An 18,461-nucleotide genomic window follows, 5' to 3' on the forward strand; every position below is an offset into this window, starting at 1 on the left:
GAACGGCATTACCATCCAATAAGTTAGAGGTTCAAACAATGAATTCTAAGCACACTGTGGTATATTTTTGTGGCTCAAATAACAATAGAAAACAGCAACATTTTTCCCGAGATAAGCTGTTAGTTCTTAACAATTAAAATCAGACATAAATTCTACAAATGAAACATAAAATACATGCATGAAATAAACATGACTTCATAATTCTAAAGATTTTTTTATCATATTTTGTATACTTTCGCAGTTTGTGTGAAAAAACAAAAAAGAGTATGTTATTGTCAATGTTCTTAAGTTTTTCACACATGCATAAACACAGTCACACACATATATATATACACTTTTTTAGACTAACTTTAGGTAAAAGACTTTTCTAGGTATAGGTTTGGAAATTACTCATACACATACATTACAGAAAACCCAGTAAGAAATAGAAAATGTTTCATACACCACCAGTTTGTTTTCTGCTAGAAGACACACAATGCCCCTCTCTTGAATCTATGGAGACGAAGGCTTCTGTCCTTTCACCCAGTACCCCACTCGCCACAAAACTGAAAGAAAAGTCTGCTTTAGCTTCTTGTTTCCCCAAATCAGGATGAATGGGTGGGCTGAAGGATAGCTGAATGTAACAGCTTGGCAGAACATGAAGACAGGGTTACTATCTAGACTCCGAAAATTCCAAACTGATATGATTACGAACACAAAGTAAACGGCACATAACAAGAGGAAGGAGATCACAATTTGCAAAGCTTTTATGTGGACCTTGGTATTGGGATCTTGAGATCCTTTACCATGAAGCTGCATCTTCTTGAGATGTTTACACAGAGAACAGATTAACAGCAGAAAAGATATCAGGGTGAGAGTAAAGGGTACTAAGTTTGCTACCATGGTTATAGCCGTATCTGAAAGGAACATTGTCCTCCTCAATTTGATCTTCCAAGTCATGTTTCCTTCATATTCTTTTGTCCGTACAATCTCATCCATATTTATCACAAAAAGATGACAAGGCAAAAATAGCAAAGGCCCCAACAGCATCACCAGAATGACACTCTTAACTCTCCTCTTTAAGTGAAGAAAAATAAGGCTGGAGAAATTGGCAATCTTAAGCAAATAAAATATGCTGAGGCTAGTAGCAAGCCAGTTGCTCAAATGACTGGTTACTGCCCAGACATTGTAAGTGGTAATTCTTACCTCTAAACGATAAAAAGCTGGATTCAACACAATTGAATACCAATGTAATAATAACACCCAGAGCAAACCAATTCTGGAGATCGCCAGAGCAGTGAGAATTTGGTCAGCAAACGAGATCTTTTGTCTCTTGACCCACTCAGTGGAATTTACCAATGCTATGAAGCCATTAGCAAAATTTCCAATAACAAATATAACCACTACTAGAATGGAAAAAATGATGGGTAGAAAAGTTATCATGTCCGAACAGACAAAAAGTTTTTAAAATGCTGGTGTTGTGTCCAGAGTTGGTTCCTGCAGGTGGGTTCGTGATCTCGCTGACTTCAAGAATGGAGCTGCGGACCTTCGCAGTGAGTGTTACAGCTCTTAAAGACGGCAGAGACCCAAAGAGTGAGCAGTAGCAAGATTTTTCATGAAGAGCAAAAAGACAAAGCTTCCACAGCATGGGAGGGGACCTCAGGGAATTGTTGCTGCTGGCTGGGGAGGCCCGGTTTATTCCCTTATTTGTCCCCGCCCATGTTCCATTTCTGTCCTATCAAAGTGCCCTTTTCAATTCTCCCAGCAATTGGCTACTTTTAGGGTCCCACTGATTGGTGCATTTTGCAGAGCGCTGATAGGTGCATTTTATAGAGCAATGATTGGTGTGTTTTACAGAGCACTGATTGGTGCATTACAATCCTCTGGCCAGCTACAGAGTGCTGATTGGTGCATTTTTACAGAGTGCTGATTGGTGCATTTTACAATCCCCTTGCTAACTACAGAGAAGTTCTCCAATTCTTCACTCCACCCAGGAAGTCCAGCTGGCTTCACCACTCAATGTAATATCACTGGTTGTGATTGCTTGAATATCCTGACCTTAAATTCTATACACACCTAATTTGTGAATGTGCTGGGTCATTCTTTTTACTTTTAAATGTTGTGACCAGCATCAAGCCAGAAATCACCATGGCATGTTAATTGACGAGTTCAATCATCTCCTTATGGAAAACATTCTTATTTTCAAACAACTCAAATTAACTCATTCATTCACTGTCTGTTCTTGTTATGGGCTGGAATTATTCATACTGAAATTAACAGGAAACCTGAATCCTCATTTGCTAGTACACAAATAAGGACATATTCACTTTCAGCGTTTGCAGTTTTTCATTGTGAAACCTCTCCATCATTTGTCTTTAGCAACTTCAGTTCCCAGGGAAGTTTTATAACCCAACACATAGATCATATAGTAAATGTCTAAATCCTTAAAGGGAGCTTAGTCATAACTAAGATCATCACCAATATGGACTTTTTAAAATGCCAGATTTAAATACACAGAATCCAAACTGCTTTTATCAAAAGTATCTAAGGTTTTCTTGAGAACCACAGGCAGGCCAATACCCCATAAGATCTGGTTGCTGCTAATACTTTTGTATAACTTCATTATTCACAAGCTCATAAATATGCACACAAATACACGCACGTGCATACCACTTATGAATGGAACAAATTATTTTCTCATAATTTCCAAAATAGAAAATTAGTTTCCAAGAGGTCGTGCAGATGAAATTAGTCCTATTTTCCCACTCAGAATTTTCAGCCCATGAATAATATTTATTATCAAGCATATCTCTAATTCTTAGGACTTTGGTAAAGTTTCTCTCAAGTCTAATGTCTAAATATTTATTATTATATAAAATATTTAACAATTTTATAAGTATTCCTAAGTACCAGACCCTTTTATATATAATCTTGTAATATCCGCCCATCAAAGGAAGACTGACTACCTTGCCCCTAAACTTGGAGTTCAGTCTTTTAACTTGCTTTGATAAAGAGAAAATTACAACACTTTGCAAAGAGATTTGATATGGCTTCCATACTGGGGATTCTTCTTCTTTCCATTTACCATGAGAATATCACCTGGCTATTACACTGCTCCCAGAAGGAGAATGAGAAACTAGTGAACTCAGATTGCCCCCACCTGATCCAGACTAAATTGGCCAAACTCTGTCTCCAAGATGCAGAATCTGGCCCATCTCAGATCACCAGAGCCATCCACCATACCGAGCTTAGAAAAATGAACTCCAGGCCAAGCTTGGGGAGGCCAAGGAGGGCAGATCACGAGGTCAAGCGATGGTGACCATCCTGGCCAACATGGTGAAACTCTGTCTCTACTAAAAATACAAAAATTAGCCGAGCACGGTGACATGCAACTGTAGACCCAGCTACTCAAGAGGCTGAGGCAGGAGAATTGCTTGAACCCGGGAAGTGGAGGTTGCAGTGAGCCGAGATCACCCCACTGCACTCTAGCCTGGGCGACAGTGTGAGACTTCATCTCAAAAGCAAACAAACAAGGAAACAAAAAGATGAAATCCAAAGACATGTGAGACATTTATGTCTAATGTAGTTTTGGAGGATTTTCTCCTGCAGAAAAACATAACTGATAAAAGAACTTTGCTAAACCAAGAGTGTGGGAAATATGTACAACCTTGTTGTGTCAGGAATTCAGGAGTCAAAAGAAAAAAATGGGTGGGGAATGGCAATGGTTTGTCCTGTGAGGGGGATAATTAAGGCTAGAAGAAATCCTTTGGAAAGATCTGGGCTTAGAAGATAACATCATCTCAAATTTTCTCATGTTGCAACTAAATAAGAAAATTCCTATTTCAACTATCTTATTGTTGTATAAGAATGTATACAAATAGTTGATACTTACCCTCAGTATATAATGAGATGAGTCATAATAATTTCTATGAGACATTTCTTTTAATTACAAGTTTGTATTATTAAAGTTATAATGCACACTTAAAAATGAACCAATACAAAAATGGGAAATTCCACAATGTGTCATAAACCCTCAAGTAACCATGATGCAGGGCAAGAGAAGGAACAGTAAAAACAGCCTAGGTCCATCTCCATGTCACTTTCCTGACATGAAAGTGGTAACGATTTTCTTCTTTTTGTAATACTTTTGTCAAAGAAAAGAATAAAAGCAAGGTCTAGGTATCCTCCTGCAACTTGGAAGAAGCTGGAAATTCATTTGATGTGATTAGCATTTTGGATAGTAACTTGTCTGTTTCTGGGTCATCATCACAAACTCTCCTCACAGGGAAATTCAGTGAGCAGTACTGGATCTAAAAATATCATTAAAATTAATAAGATAAAGTATCTCAGCCACAGCTCCACCATTCTATTCCATGATTGTAATTTTACGCTGTTTTTACTAGCAGAAATCAAGACTTCTTAGTTTATAACAGTCTTTCAAATATCAGATAGTAAAACAATACTTACAAGTTTATCAAAAAATGAAGGACATCTGATATAAGTAGACTTTAAGTCAGTCTCATGGAAACAAAACTGAATCTGATGCATCTATGGAATTCCACCATTTATCTGCTATCCATGAATATAGTTTTTGTTACAGAACTATAACCTTAGAACTCCATCATCACTCACTCAAGTGTGACAAGATCTGAGGTCTTACCTCTGTTTGACAATTTGGTCCTAAAACCCCTCTTTAGAAATAAAAGCTTGCTCATAAAATGTGTTATTTGCTTTATCTTTCTTATTAGGGAGTTCTATTTACACTAAAATCTAAATTGTTTATATCGTGATCATAGAGAACGGCGGATTCATTTAAAGTCATCCATAAATAATTATTTGCTTAAGCAATGTATTGTAAAATAAACTATGCAATTTCTAAATCTAATGTATTGAGCTTGACTTCAACTTTGCTGTTTGCTACTGTAACTTTCCCACATTTATGATATTTTTAAAATTACTTATTTTCCAATTTATGTATTTAAATATTTCAAAAACAAATCATTTAATGAGATAGATGAAGACATAGATCATGATGATAATGATGATGGCAGGTGAAAGGGAGAATGCTATTTGATGAATGTGATTCCAGTCTTGATTCTATGTACTGGAGTTCAGGGTAATGAACACTATTATTCTTCCTCACGGGCTTGTGATTCTTCTCTTATTCTCAGCATCAGGCCTAAACAAATTTCACATGGTACTTCATCAAGAATAATGTAAAATCAACATATTTTCATGATTTATTTGCTTTTTTTCTCTTTCACTACATTTTAAAAGTTGATAAGAAAAGTGACTTCCAACAATTAGGATTCTATTTTGGGGATTTGGGGCATTTTTCAATACAAACATGGACACATACAGGTATGCAATAATACAGTATATCAACTTTATTTCTCCTTTTAATAGCATCATTAGCAAGCCAAATTCTTGCAAATGCTTTTTCCCATCTTAACTATGGTGACTAAATCTGGATTATTTTACTATATCAATTGAAGTAGCATTATATATGCACAAACATACTAAAAAATCATGCTAAATATGTTTTTACCTTAAGAAATTTGCCTTTCTATGATTTTTTTTCTAATGCAGAGCCAAAAAACTTATAGTAACAAAATACTTTACCCAACACACCAGTGTACACAGGAATACTATTGTGAAATTAGAATGCTAACAATACAAATATAAATATTTCTTTTATAGACACATTTTAATGTATTTAATTTCCTATATTTAATATTCATCATACTGTACTTTATTGGAAATTCATTAGTTTCTGACACTTTCAAATGTGTGTCATAAGTAATTAAATTGTAAATTACAAAAAGGTGTCTGTCAATCATAAATATTCAAATTTTGATGTTTCAAACTCATATTATCATTAAGAAGGTGGATTTACAGTTCCTGCCTATCTCTTCTTTTGTTTTAATTAATGTAATAAAAGTTTTGGACCAGGTGTGGTGGCTCACACCTGTAATCCTAGCATTTTGGGAGGCTGAGGCAGGTGGATTGCCTGAGCACAGGAGTTCAAGCCCAGCCTGGGCAACATGGCAAAACCATCTCTACAAAAAGTAGAAGAAAACATATCAGGGCGTGGTGGTGCACGCCTGTGGTCCTAGTTATGCAGGAGGCTAAGATGGGAGAATCACTTAAGCCAAGGTGGCAGAGGTTATATTGAGCCAAAATTGTGCTTGTGCACTCCAGCCTGGGCAACAGAGTGAGACCCTGTTCAAAATAAAAAAAGAAAAGTTTTAAATTTTAACTTGGATTTCTCAGTACCATAGTGCTGTATTCCCCTTGATTCAGCAAAAACTCTAATTACAATGGTATGTATGAGAATATGCTGTGTCATCCTAATTGTATACTTAGAAATGTACTTTATGTTTCTGCTTTTTTAACATTTTTTATTGTGGAGCATAACATACATATAGAGAGTAATAACACCTCATAAACAGAAAAAGAAAAAATTATAATGTTAACATTGATGTTACCACAACTTCCTCAGAAATAGAATTTGCCAGCAATGCAGATAATCCCAATATATGTTTTCTTGATGATATTTTCTTCCATCCTGACTATCCCAATTGCTATGATGATCACTCATGTTTCACCGTAGAGTTTGATCACCAATGTAATAAATTGCAATGTATTAAAAATAAGATTTTCCAAACTTTATGTAAATGAGATTATAGTAAATGTATTTTTCCATCTTGATAATTCCTCTCACGTCTGTATTAATATCTATATAGCTCCAATTTGTTCATTTTCTTTGTTGTATTATTCTGTTGTAAACATGTCAGTCTTATTTGTTAATTTTGCTCACTGTATAGTATTCCATTGTATAAGATATGCCACTACTACTTTATCCATTTGTAGGACTGATAGACATTTGGAGGACTTCTCAACTTTAGCTATTAAAACTCAGTGACATGCATGTGTATGTATATGTATTCTGATAAGAGTGAAAATACTTGGTTTTAGGATGTGATCCTTCTTCTTAATCAGATAACATCAGGCTCAGCCAAAATGATGGCACAGATTTATAATTCTAGGAGTAATGTATGAAAATTCCCATTATGTCAAATCCTTTCCAAAATAAGTAATGTCAGACTAATATTTACAGTTTTGTATTTATATAAAATACTACTAAACAATATTTTCTAAGCCCTTTTCTATTCTCAATCAGGATGTATTTTTACTTCAAAAAATTAATTTTTTATTCTATGACTGTTATTTCATATACACTTATTAATAATACCTTATGTATTAAACATATTTATTTATATTTCATTATAAATTTGTCTAACATTTTTTCTTCAATTTCAAATAATCTTTTGTTATAAGCAAGCGTAATTGCACTGGATATACTTCCTTTAATCAATCATTATGTCAAATGACTTTAAAAAACTATAATCAGTTAACAGCATACTGTAAGGGAAATTTCAGGATTTTTTAACAACTCTTAAAAGGACTCAAAGAAAAAAATCTTCAAATACAAAAATAGTCTAAAAGTTTAATATAGGCATCCATGGGAAAATACAAATATTGTTGTTAGTGAAAAAATGATTGGTAGTAAATTTATCATATCTTAATTTTTTTTAAAAGGCAGGCCTAATATCACTGGTCAAGATTCCCTTTAAAGTCCAGACCTTAACTTCTATGTGTACCTGATTCCTGAATATGCATTAATGTTCTTGTTTCTTTTAAATTCTATGACCGATGTCAAACAGGAAAGCATCTCAATATGCTAATGGATGAAATTAATGCTGCCTTTATGGAAAACATGATAATTTCCTAGACAGCTCAAATTAACTCCTATTCAAACACAATGTCCTTGCTGTAAGATAAAATTTTCCATATAGGTGTTGAAGTGAAAGGTGAATTCTCATCTACTAGCATGCCAAGGATTGGCATGTTGTTCTGCAATTTTTTCCTTGTCTAACCTCTCCATAATTTGTGTTCAGCAACTTCAGTTGTTAGAGAAATTTTACAACCCAATACATAGATGACACATGGGTTGTATTACCCAGAAAAGGGAGCTTGGCCATAACTAGGATCATCACCAAGGTAGATTTAATTTTTCAACACCAGTAACATGTAGAGTGAATCCCAACTTTCCCTACCAAAAGCATTCAAGGTTTTCTTGGGAACCTCAGAAAAGCCAATAATTCTTAAAACCTGGCGGCCAGTAATACTTTTGTATAACTTACTGTTAACACGCTCATTAATACAAACACAGCCACACACATACACACATACCCATCCCCTCATGGATAGAAGAAATTGTTGTCCTATAATTTCTAAAATGGAAAATTAATTTCAGGGAGATCATCCAGGTAGACATAGCCCTATTTTCCCGTTTGGGCTTTTCAACCCATTTTCAATATTTATCAAACTTATCTCTCATGCTGAGGCCTTTGAATAAGTTTTTCTCTAGAGTCTAATTTTTAAATATTAATTTTTTAATTAAAATACTCAGCAATTGTGTCACTATTTTGGGTTACTTGAAAAACACATGTTTTCCATTGAAGAGTCTAGATTTCTTCATATATGAATATTTGGCTTTATTTTTCTGTATTTAATTTATTGACTAATTAATGGTTTAAGAGGAATAGATATTAAAATCAGTCTCCAATCTTGGATTTTATTTCTTTTCCATTTTTTAGTATAATGGTTTCTAAGAGATGATTTAGGAGTCAGACTGCCAAGATAGGAAACCAGATTTTCTGTTTCATGTAACTATGGTCTGAGACTTCATTTTACAACTATTCTCTCCCTCAATATAATCATGTGTAAAACTCAGATGATAATAATATTCTCTTTGAGTAGTCTTTATGAGGAGTTACTATACTATTTGTATAACTGCTTTCAATTTTACCTGTCTAGTACAGGCAAGAACAAACAATTAATAATTTTTCATATGATCTTGTGTTATCTGATACATAAAAAATACCTGTGAGAACTGCCTTTTTTAGGGGGGTGGTGGGGCAAGGAAGACAGGGTCTTGCTGTGTCACCCAGGTTGGAATTCAGTGGCTTGATCACAGCTGACTGCAGCCTCAAACTTTTGGACGCAAGTGGTCCTCCCACCTCAGCTTCAGGAGTAGCTGTGTCTACAGGCATGCACCACAACACCCAGCTAATTTTTGTTATTTTTTTGTAGAGACAGAGTCTCCCTATGTTGCCCAGTCTGGCCTCCCACTCCTGTTCTCAAGCGGTCCCCTCAACTTGGCCTCCTAAAGTGCTTGGATACAGGCATGAACAACCGCACCTGCCTGAGAACTTCCATTTTTGAGCAGAACACACACAGCTCAGAAAAGCATGACATCCTTCTGCTACAACTAAGATAAGAGAAATAAAAGGCCAAAATTATATTTTCAATTAATCACAGAGCTGTACAAGCAAGGATGACCAGCTGAACCGAAATCCAGCATAGGTAGAGTCTTTATAGATTGCAGTTATATATTCAGTGCAATCTCTATCAAAACCCAGCAGATGTTTAATCACAGAAAGTGGAAAACTACTCCTAAAATATATCTGGAAATGACAAATGACCAGAACACCAAAGGAAATTGTTAAAAAAATAACAAATTTGGCGGATTACACTTTCTGATTTCAAAGCTGACTTCAAAGCTGCACTAATCAGGATTCTATGGTACTCGCATTACCGTAGACACAAAGAACAATGAAACACAACTGACAGTCCAGAAATTAACACCAACATTCATGGTCAATTGATTTCAAAAATGGGACTATTGCAATTCAATAGGAATTATTCCTTTTTCTCAACAAACATTGCTGGGAAAAAAATTATAGAAGACTACTTCAAATAATTTAATAATCAATTTCCCTAAGGTCAAGGGTAAAGAAAGGATTCTGAAAGCAGGAAAAGAAAAGAAACAAAGAATGTACAATGGAGCTCCACTACATTTGGCAGCAGCCTTTTCAGTCAAAAAAGGCCAGGAGAGAGTGGCATATATATTAAAAGTGCTGAAGGAAAAAATGTTTTAGCCTAGAATAGTGTAACTGGAGAAAATATCCTTCAAACATGAAACAAAAATAAAGAGTTTTCCAGACCAACAAAAGCTGAGGGATTTCATCAGAATCAGATCTGTCCTATAAGAAATGTTGAAGGGATTACTTCAGTCAGAAAGAAAAGGACATTAATGAGCAATAAGTAATCACCTGAAGCTACAAAACTCACTGGTAATAGTAAGGAGACAGAAAAACACAGACTAGTGTAACACTGTAAATGTGGTGCACAAACCTCGCTTAATTAGAAAAACTAAATTATAAACCAATAAAAAAAAAAAATAGCAGAGTGGCTGGCCAGATGGCTGAATAGGAGCAGCTGCGATCTGCAACTCCCAGTGAGATCAATGCAGAAGTTGGGTGATTTCTGCATTTCTGACTGAGTTATATGGCTCATCTCACTGGGACTCGTTAGACAGTGGGTACAACCCATGGAGGCCAAACTGAAGGAGAGTGGGACATTGCCTCACCCAGGAAGTGCATGGGGTTGGGAGCCTAGCCAAGGGAAGCAGTGAGGGACAATGCAATGAGAGACAGTGCATTCCAGCCCAGATACTATGCTTTTCCCATGGTCTTTGAAACTCAAAAACCAGAAGGTTTGCTCCAGTGCCTACACTACGAGGGCCCTGGGTTTCAAGCATAAAAGTGGGTGACCATTTGGGCAGACACCAATCTAGCTGCACAAGTTTTTTTTTTTTTTCATACTCCAGTGGTGCCTGGAATGCCAGCAAGACAGAACTATTCACTCCCCTGGAAAGGGGGCTGAAGCCAGGAATCCAAGTGGTCTAGCTCAGTGGATTCCATCCCCTTGGAGCCCAGCAAGCTAAGATCCACTGGCTTGAAATTCTCACTGCCAGTACAGCAGTCTGAAGTCAACCTGGGACACTTGAGCTTGGTCAAAGGAGGGACGTCCGCCATTACTGAGGCTTGAGTAGGCAATATTCCTCTCCCAGTGTGAACAAAGCCACCAGGAAGTTTGTAGTGTGTGGAGCCTACCACAGCTCCGCACAGCCACTGTTGCCAGACTGCCTCTCTAGACTCCTCCTCTCTGGTCAGGGCATCTCTGAAAGAAGGGCAGTAGCCACAGTCAGGGGCTTACAGATAGAACTCCCAGCTCCTTAGGAGAGAGCACCTAGGGGACAGGGAAGCTGTGGGCACAGAATCAGTAGACATAAACATTCCTGCCTGCTAGCTCTGAAAAGAGCAGCAGATCTCCCAGTGCAGCGCTTGACCTCTGCCAAGAGACAGACTGACTCCTCAATTGGGTCATTGACCTCCGTGCCTGCTGACTGGAAGACACCTCCCAGAAGGGGTTGACAGACATCTCGCACAGGAGAGCTCTGCCTGGCATCTGGCGGGTAACCCTCTGGGACAAAGTTTCCAGAAGAAGGAACAGGCATCAACCTTTGCTGTTTTATGGCCTCTGCTGGCGATGCCCAGGCAAACAAGGTCTGGAGTGGACCTCCTGCAAACTCCAGCAGACCAGCACCGGAGGGGCCTGTTAGAAGAAAAAATAACAAACAGAAATGAATAGCATCAACATCAACAAAAAGGATGTACACACAGAAACCCCATCTGAAGGTCACCAACATCAAAGGCCAAAGGTAGATGAATCCACAGTGAGGAAGAAAAAGCAGCACAAAAAAGACTGAATATTCCAAAAACCAGAATGCCTCTTCTCTTCCAAAGGATCACAATTCCTCACCAGCAAGGGAACAAAACTGGACAGAGAATGAGTTTGATGAATTGACAGAAGTAGGCTTCAGAAGTGAGTAATAAACTCAACTGAGCTAAAGCAGCAAAGTCTAACCCAATGCAAGGGAGCTAAGAACCGTGAAAAAAAGTTTAGAGCAATTGCTAACTAGAATAACCAGTTTAGAGAATAACATAAATGAAAGAAGAGTGAAGAGACAAGAATGGGGGAAAATATTTGCAAACTACTCATCTGACAAGGGATTAATAATCAGAATACAAAAGGAGCTTTAACAACTCTACAGGAAAAAAAATCTAACAATCTGATCAAAAAATGGGTGAAAGATTTGAATGGGCATTTCTCAAAAGAAGATATACAAATGCCAAACAGACATATGAAAAGGTGCTCAACATCCTTGATCATCGGAGAAATGCAAATCAAAACTAAAATGAGATATCATCTAATCCCAGTGAAAACAGCTTATATCCAAAGACAGGCAGTAACAAATGCTGGTGAGGATGTGGAGAAATGGGAACCATTGTACATTGCAGGTGGGAATACAAATGAGTACAACCACTATGGAAAACAGTTGAAAGGTTTCTCAAAAGACTAACATTAGAGCTACCGTATGATCCAACAATCTCACTGGTGGGTATATACCCAAAAGAAAGGAAATTAGTGTATCAAACAAGTATCTACACTCCCATGTTTGTTGTAGCACTGTTCACAATAGCCAAGATTTGGAAGCAACCTCAGTGTCCAGCAACAGATGAATAGATAAAGAGAATGTGGTACATATACACAATAAAGCACTATTCAGCCATTTAAGAAATGAGATCCTGTCATTTGCAACAATATGGATGGAAACGGAGATTATTACGTTAAGTTGAATAAGTCAGAAATAACTGAAAGGTTTGCACAGAAAGGCAAAGGTAGTGGGGGGGCTAAAGGGAAGGTGTGGCTGGTTAATGGTTATCAACCAAAAAAAAAAAAAAAAAAAAAATAGAAAGAATGAATAAGACCTACTATTTGATAGCACAGCAGGGTAACTATAGTGAATGATAATTTAGTTGCACATTTTAAAACAACTAAAGGAGTATAACTAGGTTGTTTGTAACAAAAGAGGGTAAATGTTTGAGAGGATGGCTACCCCATTCTTCATTATGTGATTATTACACTTCGCATGCCTGTATCAAAACATCCCATGTACCCAATAAATATACACACCTACTATGTATCCACAAAACCTAAAAATACATTTTAATAAAAGAAATACCTAAATTTCCTATATCTGTTTACTGATAAGGTAAACTAATATGCCCACATAATGTGAAAATACCAAAAAATATAAAATAATGTTTTCAAATAAACTGAATAAAAATTATGAAAAATTCCACATATTAACAGTAATTATTTTCTGTAGTCTATCAGTTTAAATTTAATTTCCAAGATTCCTAGTTCAATTTAAGACCTTAGACTAATACTAAATTCAGTGGTTTCATGAACACCTTTCGATAATTTCTAGGTAGGATAGAATACTGAAATGTGGTCACCAATCACAGGTTATATAAATAAATATATGTAACTTTTATTCTTATTTTATGTTTATGGAGTGGCTATTTGTTTGGATTATGTTAACAAACGTGGGAGTTTTGTAGGCTAATTCAAGAAAGTGTAAAAAAGATGTATATGACCTTAGAAATTTGTAATATATGTGCTTGAGAATTTTGCACATCTGCCAAAATAGTTATTTTTAAGAGTCCTCAATCACGTCACTTCCAGTTTTCTTTATGAAAGAGAATTACTTTGATTAATGTAATTAGTAAAAGTAGGAGTTAGAACCATGCTAGAAACGAGAATGGATAAGGAATAGGACTGTTATGTAAAGCAATGGAATGTGATTTGGGTTTTCAAGCAAAGAGTATCTTTGCCTAAAGTAATGTTTTTTGTTGTTATCTCTGTCTTCACTGTGCTTCATGATAACTGAAATCTCAATTTAATTATTTTAGCTGGGTTACATGAAGTCTGTCCTATACATGCATGGTATAGGGACCAGAGCAGATATAGTCTCTGGTCCAAGCTGCTCTGGCCACTGTACCAGATGATCCAGCAGCATGCATCGTGGGCATTATAGGACTCTGTGCACGTCTCTGACAAGCCTGTAGGAGAAGAGAGAGCAAATCCCTATGGAATTAGTGCAAGACCATTCCCTCTTCAGTGGAGGAGTATCCTCTGCCTGACAAAAAAAAAAAAACAGCAAGTGCAGAACATTAATCCAAGCATAGAGTTCATCTAAGCACAAGCCCCTCTAGGCACAAAACCCTATGCAGCTCTGCAAGTCATATGCTCCTAAATCCAGCCATGACTGGAGGGCATGAGCACATCTGAGTGGCAAAAGGATTGGACTGCACTGGACACAGACATGTGCTTTCTTAGATTCCCCTCACTATCTACCATTCCCCTGGTCAGCACCTTGCCTGAACCAGATCAACCTTCCGTTTGGAACTTGAATGCATCACCACACAGTGGGCATGAAGTCTGACTTTCAAAACCTCCACCAAGGGACTAGATGGTGTAAGACAGAACAACAGAGATGGTAGTTCTGCCTCAGGTAAACTCTGGCCAATAGGATATAGAAGTCCAATGACAGCTGAGCAGAAACATTCTCCCTCCTCTCTCTCTTCCATGGACTAATGTTGACTGTGGTTTCCCCTTGTAGCCCTTCTGGAAAAAAGCTGGGAGCCAAGTGCACGTATCTAATGACCACCATTCTGTCTCTCTCACCTCACTGTGAAGTGGCTGCCAGCAGAGTCACACCAGACATTACCACACATTGTTTCACGTTTGTTTCTGTCTCAATTTCCGCATGTCCTTACCACCTTTGTCTTGAACTTGACTTCTAAATAAATGTCATCACTTTAATAACAGGTATTAAATTGAAAACATTTTAGTAAAGTAGCTGGTTACTGACTCAATTTTTTGAAATGACATGCCATTTTTGTTTAAATAATAATCAACTAGAAAATATCATAATATACATATGTAATTCACAATAGAAAAAAACACGTATTCAAATAGACCAAAGTTGTTTATATGCTTTTTAAAAAATATTGTAATAGGTGCCATATGATTTTGATGTTCTACTTTGTTTCCAATTCAGACACCTGATACAGCTTCATCAAGACTGTATTATTGTGATATTTCCCCTAAAATTGTGGAATAGCCAAACTTTTCCTTTGGTGAAAGATTCTGCTTGGATAAGCTTGTAACCCTAACCTGAAACCAGAACAGGGGAATTCACGCAACTGCAGATTTTGTGATTTATTTCCTTTTCATTGGTTTACCACATCAACTTACCCATTTTATCCACCCATTTATTTGTTCATTTAAATTATCATTTTTGATCTTCTATTCTTGGTGTTGCGTTCTAGTTCCTGGGGTCAACAGAAAGCTGGACAGATACGATCTCTTTTTTTACAGTTCTTATATTGTACTGAGGAAGATACAGAATTTTAAAAAAAATACATAAATCAGGTGTGGGGATGATTTATCTTAAGGTTTAAATGACATCGTTAAAATTTCATTACACCAAGACTTAAAACAGTCAGGCAGAATTTAGCTGTGAACAAGAGTGTACGTTTCTTTCTTACAATAGAACATTGTATGAATGAATATGTCAACACATTTTCATTTCATCATTGACAACAAAATTACAATATTAAGGCACATCCCATAATTAATACATAGATTTCATAGATACTATTTTAACATTTACAAAATGTTTCACTGAATTATTTTTCATAATTTCTATTTTAATATTGATAGTTTTTTTGGAAAAGAGAAGATTTGAGTTCTCTTATCTGAAGTTTACAAGGAATATTCTAAATGGAAGATAAGGATATAATTAGCAATTCAGGGGCTTAAGAGTGCTTTAGAAAAAAAATACTAAAATAATTTACATCACATCTCAACTTCTAAAACGGCTTTTCTTTAATTCAAAAGCTGGAAGAAATGACGTTTCTAACTGCATATGGAAATGGATAATAGCAATAGAGATCATCACCATGATTTTTCATCCCTTTATTACCAAAGAGATTATTTTTAGCTCTTCACATACTTGTATGAAATCTAATATTCCTCAGTACTGCTTATGGCAGACATACACGAAATTTACTGTGCATACACTTGTCACTCGAATTCCATTGTGTGCATTGTTTACTAACAATAATTCTGATTGCTTTTTACTAAACAGAAAATAGAAATTCATAATGGAGTAAAACCCCAAAGATACATCCTCATTATTGATATCAAATTGAAAGACTTTACCATCAAATAAGTTATAGGTTCAAGCAATGAATTCTAAGCTCACTGTGATATATTTGTGTGGTTCAAATAACAATAGAAAAGAAGAATATTTTTCATGGAATAAGCTGCTAGTCCTTAATAATTATAAATAGACATCATAATTCTACAAATGAAATATAAAATACATGAATGAAATACACATGGCTTCATAATTCTGAGGAATTTTTGTCATATTTTGTATAATTTGGCAGTTTGTATGAAAAAAAGAACATGTTAGTGTCCTTGTTCTTAAGTTTTCATACACTCATAAACACACACACACACACACACACACATTTATATATATAAAAATAATTTTAGGTCAAAGACTTTTCTAGGTATATGTTTGGAAATTATTCATCCACATATTTTACAGAAAAACCAGTAAGAAATAGAAAATGTTTCATACACCACCAGTTTGTTTTCTGCTAGAAGACACACCATGCTCCTCTTGTGAATCTATGGAGATGAGGGCTTCTGTCCTCTCACCCAGTACCTCACTTGCCACAAAACTGAAAGAAAAGTCTGCTTTAGCTTCTTGTTTCCCCAAATCAGGACGAATGTGTGGGCTGAAGGATACATGATTCTAATAGCTTTGCAGAACAGGAAGAAAGGTTTATTTTCCAGCCTCTCCAAATTCCAAACTGATATCATTATGGACAGAAAGTAAATGGCACATAAGAAGAGGAAGGAGATCACAGTTTGCAAAGCTTTTATGTGGACCTTGGTGCTGGGATCTTGAGACCCTTTACCATAAAGCTGCATCTTCTTGAGATGTTTACACAAAGAACATATTAACAGCACAAAAGATAGTAGGGTCAAAGTGAAGGGTACTAAGTTTGCTAACATGGTTACAGTCGTATTTGAAAAGTACATTGCACTCATCAATTTGAACTTCCAAGTCATATTTCCTTCATATTCTTTTGTCCGTACAATCTCATTCATGTTTATGACAAAAAGATGACAAGCCAAAAATAGCAAAGGCCCCAACAGCATCACCAGAATGACACTCTTAACTCTCCTCTTTAAGTGAAGAAACAATAGGTTGGAGAAATTGGCAATCTTGAGCACATAAAATATGCTGAGGCAAGTAGCAAGCCAGTTGCTGAAATGACTGGTTACTGCCCAGAGGTTATAAGCAGTAGTTCTTAGGTCTACACTATAAAAAGCTGGATTCAACACAGTTGAATACCAATTTAGTAATAATACCCAGAGCAAACCAACTCTGGAGACCGCCAGAGCAGTGAGAATTTGGTCAGCAAAGGAGATCTTTTGTCTCTTGACCAACTCAACGGAATTTACCAATGCTATGAAGCCATTAGCAAAATTTCCAATAACAAATGTAACCACTACTAGAATGGAACAAATGATGGGTAGAAAAGTTATCATGTCTGAACAGACAAAAAGAAAATTTTAAAATGCTGGTGTTGTATCCGGAGTTGGTTCCTGCAGGTGGGTTCGTGGTCTCGCTGACTTCAAGAATAGAGCTGTAGACCTTCACAGTGAGTGTTACTTCTCTTCAAGATGGCACAGACCCAAAGAGTGAGTGGTAGCAAGGTTTATTGAGAAGCTTCCACACCCAGGCACGTTGCTGCTGGTGGCTGAAGTGGGGAGCTTTTATTCCCTTATTTGTCCCCTCCCATTTTCCTTTTCTGTCCTATCAGAGTGACCTTTTTTCAGTCTTCCCTGTGATTGACTGCTTTTAGGATCCTGCTGATTGGTGCATTTTACAGAGCGCTGATTGGTGCATTTTACAGAGCGCTGATTGGTGCATTTTACAATCCTCTGGCTAGCTACTGAGCGCTGATTGGTGTGGTTTTACACAGTGCTGATTGGTGCATTTTACAATCCCCTTGCTAGCTACAGAAACTTTCTCCAACTCCGCAATGGATTGAGGAAATATAGCTGGCTTCACTTCTCAGTGTAATATCACCGGTTGTGATTGCTTGAATATCCTGACCTTAAATTCTATATGCACCTGATTTGTGTATGTGTTGTGACATTCTTTTTACTTTTAATTGTTGTGACCAGGGTCAAGCCGGAAATCACCATAGCGTGCTAATGGATGAGTTCAATGATCTCTTATGGAAAACATTCTTATTTTCAAACAACTCAAATTAACTCATTCATTCACTGTCTGTTCTTGTTCTAGGCTGGAATTATTCACACTGAAATTGACATGAAACCTGAATCCTCATTTGCTAGTGTGCAAATAAGTACATATTCACTTTCAGTGTTTGCAATTTTTCCTTGTGTAACCTCTCCATCATTTATCTTTAGCAATTTCAGTTGCTAGGGAAGTTTTCTAACCCAATACAGAGATCATATAGTAAATTTCTGAATTCTCAAAGGGAGCTTTGTCATAACTAAGATCATCACCAATATGGCCTTTTTAAAATGACAGATTTAAATACACG

The 18,461-nt window shown here is 36.4% G+C and overlaps 2 protein-coding genes across 2 annotated transcripts; both read right to left on the reverse strand.

Annotated features, from left to right (window-relative positions):
* Positions 1–492: 492 nt before the first annotated feature.
* LOC105535119 (taste receptor type 2 member 45) lies at positions 493–1,422 on the reverse strand. Its single transcript, XM_011974128.1, has one exon. It carries the CDS (start codon positions 1,420–1,422, stop codon positions 493–495), a length of 930 nt encoding a protein of 309 aa, XP_011829518.1.
* A 15,075-nt stretch (positions 1,423–16,497) lies between these two features.
* LOC105535118 (taste receptor type 2 member 43) lies at positions 16,498–17,511 on the reverse strand. Its single transcript, XM_011974127.1, has one exon. It carries the CDS (start codon positions 17,431–17,433, stop codon positions 16,504–16,506), a length of 930 nt encoding a protein of 309 aa, XP_011829517.1. The 5' UTR covers positions 17,434–17,511; the 3' UTR covers positions 16,498–16,503.
* Between the last annotated feature and the right edge of the window lie 950 nt (positions 17,512–18,461).

The sequence above is a fragment of the Mandrillus leucophaeus genome, unplaced genomic scaffold (genome assembly GCF_000951045.1).
Source record: "Mandrillus leucophaeus isolate KB7577 unplaced genomic scaffold, Mleu.le_1.0 Scaffold1417, whole genome shotgun sequence".
Taxonomy (NCBI): Eukaryota; Metazoa; Chordata; class Mammalia; order Primates; family Cercopithecidae; genus Mandrillus; species Mandrillus leucophaeus.

What these genes read in the sequence shown, in the direction of transcription:
- LOC105535119 (XM_011974128.1), bottom strand. Translation starts at nt 1,422, where the DNA reads ATGATAACTTTTCTACCCATCATTTTTTCCATTCTAGTAGTGGTTATA.
- LOC105535118 (XM_011974127.1), bottom strand. Translation starts at nt 17,433, where the DNA reads ATGATAACTTTTCTACCCATCATTTGTTCCATTCTAGTAGTGGTTACA.